The sequence below is a fragment of the Panthera uncia genome, unplaced genomic scaffold (assembly GCF_023721935.1).
Source record: "Panthera uncia isolate 11264 unplaced genomic scaffold, Puncia_PCG_1.0 HiC_scaffold_69, whole genome shotgun sequence".
NCBI lineage: Eukaryota > Metazoa > Chordata > Mammalia > Carnivora > Felidae > Panthera > Panthera uncia.
The window spans coordinates 1-10,039 of NW_026059858.1; the positions used below are offsets into that span (position 1 = coordinate 1).

Sequence of the window (10,039 nt, forward strand, 5' to 3'; positions counted from 1 at the left end):
CTCTGCATCTGGGAGCCTGAACCTCGAGCCGTGTGGTCCTGGGGGGGGCAGACACCCCTGTTTTACGAGGTTCAGCCACATGAAGTGACTCCGAAGGGGCAGGTCATATCACAATCAGGGCTCTTGATTCCAAACCCCCGTCTCCTCCCCCTCCCCCTCCTCATGCTCCTACGGGGGACCGGTGTCTGTGTGGCCTCACGGAGGGCTGGGACTCCGGGCTCAGAGACCGCTGGGGGGGTGCTGCCCTCAATCCGCAGAGCCCCTCACCTCACCGGCCAGCTTCTTTGCAGGCCTTCATGGAGTCTGGCCGCCCTGGACCTCCAGGATTGCCAGGTGAGGGCCCCTGGGGCCTCGCGGTGGCTGGGGCGGTGGCTTCTCTTGGGGATGCTGGATGCCGCAGGACTTCCTCCTGTGAGCCTGGGCTCCAGGGGAAGCAGGGGTGCCTCATCGGCCCATGTCCCCTGCTCCAGAGTGATCACGGGCCCCTCGCGGGGCCTCCCGGGTCGTCCCAGCACAGCCGTCCTGGCAGCCTCGCGGGGGACAGCCCCGGACACTGAGTAGACACCCACTTGCGTGCGGAATTTAGATCTGCCCCCTGCCCGGGCCTGCTCTGTCAGCCTGCGCCCGCCCCGCGGGAGTGGTGTGGCCTCCAGGGGCAGCCCCTTGGGTGGGACCCCCGAGTGCTTCTGCTCAACAAAAGCTCTTGCTCTGAAGGCTCCCAAACTCGTGTGGTGCTCCTCCCCCGTCCAGGCTAGTGCACGCAGCACTCACAAGGGCTGGGGGTGAGCGGGGCACAGGGGCATGGCCCAAGGGCCCTGTCACAGCTCGATGATGGACACTCCTGGGTCTCTGTCCCTCCAGGGTACCAGGGGCCTCCTGGACCGAAGGGTGACAAAGGAGAAGTGGGCCCACCAGGACCACCAGGTGAGTGTGCTCCAGGCAGCCCTGGGCTGGGGTGGGTCCCCGGCACTGTCCTCTGTGGTTACCCGTGCCCTCCTGGAGGAAGGACACCCCTTCCAGGCGTTTGGGGCCGGACGGCACCTGTGGCGGCTTGATCCCTAGTTGGCCCAAAGCCTCATGGCCCAGGGCTTCAAGGACAGTGGGGCTGAAGGGCAGAGCTGGGCCCCGGCACCCAGCGTGTGGGGGGACGGCCCCTCCCCTCCCACGGGCTGCGTGGAGTCCTCCCTTGGCCCGATTGCCCCGGGGCTGAAGTCTTAGCACCTCGCGGGTTCCTTCTGACGGATGGTGGGACGACTCTGCCAAATTCTTCCACTGCTGAATGAAATAGAAGAAAACGACAGGGTGGCTGTTGGGGGCTAGCAGAACAGAAGCCCAGAGGGCCGGGGCGCCCAGCCCCAGGCAGTGACAACTAAAGGGTGGCCGACTGGCCCCCCCCCCCCCCCCCCCAGTGAGGGGCTGCAGCCCAGAGCAAGGGCGGGGTCAGAGACCGGGTTTTCCCTGAGGACTGCTAGAGGCGGAAGCCGCTCCCTGAGGAAGGTGAGCTCACCGAGGGCCTACGATTTAGGCTGAGCAGGTGAACAAAATGGCCAGAACGGACCGGAATGCAGGCAGGAGAGCAGAGGTGAGACAGACCCCCAGGAGAGCCAGCCAGGGTGGGAGCTTGAATCACGACAGTGCTCCAGCAAAGGGAAGGTGGGGGTGAGTGCAGGGAGCCGGGACCCTGGAAAGAACCCGGTTCCGTTCTGGGATGGAGGGGCGCGGCCACTGGACCCGAGGAGGCCGCGTGAGTTTCGGCAGAGGAGACCGGGAGGGAACGAGAGAGGTCTGTGTGGAGGCCGCGGGCCGGGGCGGGGGCGGGGGCGCCGGCGGGAGAGCACCTGGAGGCGTCACGGCGAAGGGTTTTCTGAGGCCGAAGGAGCCCTTCGCGCCACCGACCCACAGGACCTCGCTCCTCCGCACGGAAGACAGACGCCAGAGAAGAGGCCTCAGGACAACGTAAAGATGGCCTGTGTGCGTCAGCGGAAACCCCCTTCCAAGCGAGGCCGTCGGAGGACCTGCCCTGATGGGACGGGACAGATGGCAAGGGCCCTTCGAGAAGGAGGCGATGCTGGAGGGGAGACCCCCAGGAGCGAACCGCTGCCCTCGTTCAGCGTGGTCAAAGCGGGACATACCTCGCCGCTTCCGGGGGTGGAGCCAACGACGGGCCAGGACCACGCAACTAAGCATGCCCGGCGAGGATGACACCAAAATTACCGGACCCTGAAGACGACACGAAAGGAGAGAAGAGGGAGCACAGAGCAGATGGAACTAGGCAGATTTAAAATAGTTGGTTCAAACTGACATCTGTCCGTAAGCGCACTGAACGGGAACCCACTGAATACTCCGTCAGAGGTAAACGTCGGCAGTTGGATAAAAACAAAACCGTATGCTGCTTACGAGGGACACTGCAAATGTGAGGACAGACACACACACAAGCTGAATGCGGGACAGGGGCAGGCAAACCAAGCCTGTGTGTGTGCATGTGTGCACCTGCGTGCATCTGGGAATGCACCTGTGTGTGTGCACCTGTGTCTGTGCACCTGTGTGTGTTCCCATGTGCATGTGTCCGCATCTATGAACGTACCTGTGTGTGCACCTGTGTGTGTGAATGTGCACCTGTGTGTGTGCATCTGTGAGTGCACCTGTGTGCTTGTGTGCTCATGTGCACCTGTATGTGTGAGCGTGCCCGTGTTCTTGTGTGTGCACGTGTGAGTGCACCTGTGCACGTACATGTACCTATGTATATGTGTGCCTTTGTGTGCCTGTGTATCTGTGAATGCACCTGTGTGTGTGTGCACCTGCATGTATCTGTGAATGTACCTGTGTGTGTGCACATGTGCACCTGTGCATGGGTGTGTGCCTAGGTGTGCCTGTGTGCACCTTTGCATGGGTGTGTGTCTACATGCCTCTGTGAATGCACCTGTGTGTGTGTGTGTGTGTGTGTGTGTACAAATATCTGTGTGTGAGAAATCAGACGAGTGTACCTTGAGGCAGGAAACATTGCCAGAAATTCGAAAAAAAAAAAGTCCATTATGAAAAAGGAGTAAACCCACCAGAAAAATACAGCAACTCCAAATCCTGTGCCTCTAACAACATAGCTTCAAGACGTAAAGAGCAGCAACCGACAGGAGAAGGACGACACAGATCCGTCCTCGTGGGGGTATGGCCGGCTCTCAGGAAGTGACGGCACCAGCACACAAAGAACAGCTCAGGCAGGAGACGGAGTTCCCGGCCTGGCCCTGGGGCCCTGGGGCCCTGGCAGCAACACGGGGACCCTGTCTTCACCACATGGGCCCTCGCCTGGCAGAGAGCGAGCAGGAAGTCAGCGTCACAGACACGCCTGGAAGATGACCCCAGAGCAGCGCACTTCCCTTCCAGATAAGGAGGAACCACTCACAACCGGCAGGTGGAAGGTGGTGAGGCCCCGGCCGAGTCCGCGGCCACAGCGGCCCCGCGGCAGCAGGACCCCCCCAGATGGGGGCCACGCACCCATCGGCCGGCCCAGCTGGGCCCCAGGCCACGGGTCCTGTTAACCGTTCAGGAACTCACAGCCTCAAGCGGGACACGTTTCTCAGCACTCAGCTCAAGAAGTCAGAAAACAAATAGCAGATTTACCTTTAACAAAAGAGATGGGCACCGAGGAGGGCGCTGTTTGGGATGAGCACTGGGCTGTACGGAAGCGATGAGTCACGGGAATCTACCCCCAAAACCAGGAGCGCACTGTGCACACTGTATGTTAGTCAACTTGACAAGAAATTATGTTAAAAAAATAAAGCAAAATTAACATAGAAAAGCAAAGAAAAGGGAAGAAATGGTACAGCTCAGAGCTGAGTGAACTTCATCCGGAAGTGACCATTTGCAAGTCAAGGCAGATTTTGGAAAGACCGCTAATCCTGGCACGCCCCCTGCAGGACCGAGAAAGGAGGGAGCCCTGCGAGCGAGGGATCGAGGGAGGGGCAAAGGGCTGCTCCGCCTCCACCCTCGCTAGGGCTGCAGGGTGGCTGGTGCTCAGGGTGGTGGCCGCTACGCGGGGGGGGGTGGCGAAGGAAGAAATACCTGCCATTTGTACAGACAGGTTTGGGAACATCAACCACCCCAAAGAACGTACCGTTGCAATTAATAGGTAGACTTACCAAGGTCACAGGGGCCATTCACAAAGATCAACTGGTAATAAACAAAAAGAAATTCTAAAAAGGTGCCATTACAAAAGGAGGTCAGACCTGTGACCGCCAGAGGCAGGCGGGCGTCACGGGGAACCGTCCGAGCTGCCAGATGCGTCCTGGAACTCCCATCACGAGGTGACGCACATCTTCCTGTGTCCCCACCAGTGAGGCCACGGGTGTGAACCAACCTTACTGTCCGGTCCTTCTGCTGCACCCCTAAAACATTCCGGGGCCGCCATTAACAAAAATGTCAAAAAAGCATCTGGTACGTGGTAATAAGTGTAACAAAACTGCAGGGGGCCCCCCAGAAACAGACATTCTAGAAGGCAACGAAGGCAGCTGTAGGTGGGGGGCATGGCGCTGCCGAGACACTCACCTTGGCCCCCCATCTCTCCTACAGGGCAGTTCCCGCTCGACCTCCTCCAGCTGGAGGCTGAAATGAAGGTGTGTGTCACCCGCGTCCCCATCGCCTGTCCCACCCTGGCTGGGTTCCTTGGGGGCTCAGAAGGTGGGGAGACAAGTCCTGTCCCGCAGGGTGTGCCGGACCTCCTGGGCTCCAGAAGCTTCCGGCTGCCTCACCCTGCCCACTCAGGGCTTCCGGGGGTCGGCCTGCCCCTCCCAGGTCAGCAGCGGGAGCCGGGCTGTCTCAGACCGGCATTTCCATCCACAGGGGGAGAAGGGTGATAGAGGAGACCCGGGGCAGAAGGGCGAACGGGGTGAGCCCGGGGGTGGCGGATTCTTCGGCTCCAGTGTGCCCGGCCCCCCCCGGCCCACCAGGCTACCCTGGGATTCCGGTAAGTCTGGACTCCTGGCTGCCTGCAGGCCCGAGCCAGAGCCCGTGTCCCCAACATCCTGGGCCAGGTCCAGCCCAGCTGTGGATGCCTGCAAGGCCCAAAAGGTTGCCCCCACTTCTGGCAGGGGGGGCACAGGGCAGGCCTGGTGGGTCACGGCCTGGGGCCCCCCCCCAGCCAGCCAGGAGAATAGGGGGCATAGGGGCCCTCACCCAGCCCTTCACTCCTGTCCTCCTGCTGGTGCCTCCCTCAGGGAGACCATCTGCCCTAAAAGATTCCAGGGGGCACAGGCCCCAGCTTCTGCTTGAGCGATGGAGGGGGAACGAGGGCCTTCGGGGGACCGAACCTCTGTCCAGGGTGTGCTCTGGTCCGTGTTCTGGGATCCCTTCCCAGCACAGAGCACACCGTGTGGGAGGCCACGTTTCCCCGGCCATCATGGGGGCAGGCAGGGGGCTCCCCGCAGGGCCTCTGCCACATGTTCTGTTGTCTCCCCTAGGGTCCCAAGGGAGAGAGCATTCGGGGCCAGCCAGGCCCACCTGGACCTCAGGGGCCCCCTGGCATCGGCCATGAGGGGCGTCAGGGGCCTCCTGGCCCCCCTGGCCCCCCTGGGCCCCCAGGGCCCCCTTCCTTCCCCGGCCCTTACAGGCAGAGTAAGTCAAGCAGGGGTGGGTACCTGGGCTCCGGCCTCGTCCAGCCAGGGCCATGCGTTCCCATCTCTGGCTCTTCTCTTGCAGCAATCAGTGTTCCCGGCCCCCCAGGCCCACCTGGGCCCCCCGGACCCCCTGGAACCATGGGCACCTCCTCAGGGGTAAGGGTCCCCGTGTTCCTTACCGGTCAGATGCTTGCTGCCCAGTCGCCTGCCCGGCCGCCCTCCCCTCTGCAGACCTGTGGGTGGCCTGCTCCGGAGGGTCCCAGCACCGGGCCTGGCCCTGCCCCGTGCACAGATGCACGACAGCCCTGAGATGTGGTTTGCAAAGCAGAAAACGGGGAGCCTGGGGGTGGCCGTGGGACTCGGGTGGGCAGGGGAGGACAAGGGAGGACAGCCATTAAGAAGGGTCCCCAGCAGGGCTCACCGGGCACGTGGGCACTTGGCATCCAGCCCTCCCCGAGGGTGGCCTCACCGTCCCGGTGCCACAGAGCATTCTCAGGGAACAGCCTGATCGAGAAAGGAACACACTTAAGCCTTCAGGACTGTCCCTCATCCGGAAGTGTCCTCCCCCCACCCCCCATGAGCCCAGACGCTGCCTGTGTGCGAGGGCACCCACTGGGTTGGGCTTCCAGCAGGTAAGGATCTGGGCCACGTACCAGACCATGCTGGACAAGGTGCCGGAGGTTCCGGAGGGCTGGCTCATCTTTGTGGCTGAGACAGAGGAGCTGTACGTCCGGGTCCGGAATGGGTTCCGGAAGGTCCTGGTGAGTTACCTGCACGGGGAAGGGGCGGGAGACCTTCTTGAGCTTGCTTGGGGTTCAGGAGAGCATGTGGGGGGGAAGGGGGCCCCCCACAGTGAGCCTGAGCCTTGGTCCGGGTTGTCCTGTGGGGTGAGCGCCTCATGCAGTGACCGTGCTCCCTCCTCACGTTTCTTTATTTAACTCGGGGCCTTCCAAGCAGTTTGGGGTTTACAGAGAAGTGACTCCCACTTCTTACAGCCGATGCACGTGAGGTGCTGTGCGCCCGCTGATGGCACAGGCACCGGGGTGTAGCCGTGCCAGCTCCCGCTGGGGCGGGGCGGGGGTGCCAGGCGTCAGGGTTGCTGGGGTGACCCCTGCGTTTTCTTTCAGCTGGAGGCGCGGACACCCCTCCCACGTGGGACGGTAAGGACGCAGCCGAGTTCAGGGCTTGGAGCCCGGGGGACGTCTGGCCGGGGCTCCACGGTGGCAGGCCGAGCACGCCTGGGGCTCTGGGGGCTGGGCGTGGGAGGTGGTGTGCAGACCACGAGGCCACCTCCCTTCGGGCCACGCTGCCCACCCCTCTCCGAGCGCGGGGCCCGGGGGATGGAGGAGCCCACATACTTAGGTTTCCCGCTGCTGCGGCTCTTCTAAGCCAGGACTTCTTAAAGGGCCCAGGACCGAGGCTGCGTTAGGTAGCGTGTGTCCCGGGCTCCCGGTGAGTCCGCGCACTCACGGAGCCCAGGGAGTCCTCCCTCGCTCGTTCCTTCCTTCCTTCCTTCCTTCATTCGGTATGGTCCCGGGCCAGGCACCGTTTTAGACAGGGAGGGACACGCGAGGCCCCTGCCTCGCAGAGCTCGCGGGCTGGGGGAAAGGTGGTAAAGATGACAGGCGACAGACAACCTGTTTTATCGTATTAGCAGGTACAGGTGCCTGGTCACAGAGCACACGGGGTGTCAGAGGCACTGGGTGCTGGGGAGGGACAGTTGGGAAGGGGGGGTCGGTGCAGATCACCTGAGGTGGGCGCGCGGGGCATAAGGAGCGGAGAACTTGGGTGTCCGGGTGGCAGTGAGGGGGGCTGGAAGGTCAGGGAATGTGGTCCTGAGCGGGGGGGGGGGGGGGGGGGGGTGCCTGAGCGCAGGGCCAGCCACCCACTTTGCACGTCAGGCCGGCAGGGCTGCCCCTCCAGCTTACGAGAGCACAAGCCGCAGGTGCAGGAGGAGAGGGCCACCCGGACGGGAGGGCAGAGCCCCCGCCCACGGCGCCTCTGCCTCTGCGTCTGCAGGACAACGAGGTGGCCGCCCTACAGCCCCCGCTGGTGCAGCTGCACGAGGGCAACCCGCACCCCCGGCGGGAGCTCACCCACTCCACGGCGCGGCCCTGGCGGGCGGATGACATCCTGGCCGGCCCCCCCGCGCCTGCCGGACCCCCGGCCCTACCCTGGCGCCCCCCACCACGGCCCCTACCTGCACGTCCAGCCGGCTCGCCCCACCGGCGGGCCCGCCCGCACCCACACCCACCAGGACTTCCAGCCCGTGGTGAGTGACCCACCAGCCCCTCGGCTCACGCGGACTCCCAGGGCTGCCGGGATGGGAGGGCTCTCTGGGCCTTCGAGAAGCGGGAGAGCCCGAGGAGCCGGGCAGGGGTGGGGGCCTGACGGCGGCCACTCTGGACCCCCCGGCCCCCAGCCCACCGCGGTCCCTGCTGCCCTAGGCCGAGGGGCTGGGCTGGTCCTCTTGGGGCCCCCGGGGCCGGTCACGCGGGCTCTCTGTGCACGCTCAGCCCCTCGGCCGGCCCGGGGCTGGTGGCTGACCCCCGCGGCCCCTCCACAGCTCCACCTGGTCGCACTCAACAGCCCCCAGCCGGGCGGCATGCGCGGCATCCGGGGCGCGGACTTCCAGTGCTTTCAGCAGGCGCGCGCCGTGGGGCTGGCGGGCACTTTCCGCGCCTTCCTGTCCTCGCGGCTGCAGGACCTCTACAGCATCGTGCGCCGCGCTGACCGCACGGGCGTGCCCATCGTCAACCTCCGGGTGCGTGAGGGCTCCCGTGTGGGGCAAGGGGCGGGGGTCCGGCAGGGTCCCCAACCCCCCGCAGCCACCCCATCTCACGGGGCGCCTTCAGGGGCAGGAGGCAGGGCCGGGCCCTCGCACGCAGCCACCTCCGAGCCGGGGCTGGGAACCGTCTCTGGGGCGGTCCCCATGCCTCTCTCCCACCGCCGAGTGCTTCCTGGGAGCTGGGGAGCACCGGCGCGCCTCGGGGCCAGAGGCAGTGGCCTCACCGCAGACCTGGGGGTGGAGGCCCCGCGGCAGGGCGTCCCTGGGGCGGGAGTAAGTCCTGTGACACCGCCCTCCCCAGGATGAGGTGCTGTTTCCCAGCTGGGAGGCCTTGTTCTCCGGCTCCGAGGGCCAGCTGAAGCCCGGGGCCCGCGTCTTCTCTTTCGATGGCAGGGACGTCCTGCAGCATCCTGCCTGGTAGGCTCCCCAGCAGAGGCCGCAGGGGGTGTGTTCTGGGAGGTGGAGCCCCCAGGGACAGCCCCACAGGCAGCCGCACCTTGGGCCTTGGGGCCTTTGGGAAACGCCCTTCCCTGCCCGGAGTGGTCCAGATCCCGGGGGTCGGGGCTCGGGCCTGCGGCTGATGGCTGCTGCCTCCCGCAGGCCTCAGAAGAGCGTGTGGCACGGCTCGGACCCCAGCGGGCGCCGTCTGACCGACAGCTACTGCGAGACGTGGCGGACAGAGGACGCGGCGGCGGCTGGCCAGGCCTCCTCACTGCTGGCGGGCAGGCTGCTGGCGCAGAAAGCCGCGAGCTGCCGCAATGCCTTCATCGTGCTATGCATCGAGAACAGCTTCATGACCTCCTCCTCCAAGTAGGGGCTCTGCCGGCTCAGACAGGCGGACGGACAGTCAGACGGCCAGGCCGGGAGGCCAGCAGCAGGGGAGCGGGGAAGCCGCACTTAAGGAGCGTCTGCCCGCGCCCGCCCCCAGGGTGGGACCTGGCTGGCACTCTCCCGTATGGTTCTGTGGTTCACGTTTCATGTAACCCCCAAGAAATAAAAGGAAGCCAAAGAGTGTATTTTTTAAAAAGTTTAAAACAAAACCTGGTGTCCAGACTTTCTCTTGTCCCTCCCCACCTCGCACAAGGCCCTGCCCCCTTCCTCTTTGACCCCAATCAGAACAGGAGGGAGACCCCCCCCCCTGAGGCAAAGGAACATATTGACTTGGGGAGGTGTGCGTGCCCGGGGGGCCTGGCAGGGGCCAGGTGGGGCCTCGGTCCCCAGCTGTGAGCTGCTGGGGCAGCTCAGGCCAAGGGCGCAGCGTGGGGCCATTTCTCCTTGGCCTCCCGCAGCCACCCCCCGGGCCAGGGCCAGCCTCAAACTCAGGGCCACTGCTGCCCCCAGGCTATGGCCTTTACCCCAACACCACCTTGTGCTGGTGGCTGGGAGCCAGCCTGCACACGGGACAGGTGCGTCTTCAGTTCTGTCCCACACCGGCTTCCCACGTGGAGCTCAATCCAGCCAAGGCCCTGCAGGGAGATTTTTAAGTAATCTCTACCCCCAGCGTGGGGCTCAAACTCACAACCCTGACATCAAGAGCTCTACTGACTGAGCCAGCCAGACGCCCCCAGGCTAGGAGTTGAGGGGCCCACAACCCAGGGATGGCAGTGTCCTGTCCCCGGGCCCCGCCCAGGTCCAAAACTCCTTT

The 10,039-nt window shown here is 64.5% G+C and overlaps 1 protein-coding gene across 1 annotated transcript; it reads left to right on the forward strand.

Moving 5' to 3' along the window:
- Positions 1-258: 258 nt before the first annotated feature.
- Positions 259-9,434, forward strand: LOC125918350 (collagen alpha-1(XVIII) chain-like). The gene is given in 14 exon segments (XM_049624349.1): positions 259-333; positions 862-924; positions 4,564-4,607; positions 4,834-4,923; positions 4,925-4,957; positions 5,451-5,604; positions 5,689-5,762; positions 6,239-6,367; positions 6,734-6,766; positions 7,626-7,745; positions 7,747-7,878; positions 8,173-8,370; positions 8,696-8,811; positions 8,995-9,434. Coding segments are annotated over 14 exon segments (1,437 nt in total). The 5' UTR covers positions 259-296; the 3' UTR covers positions 9,209-9,434.
- Positions 9,435-10,039: the final 605 nt, after the last annotated feature.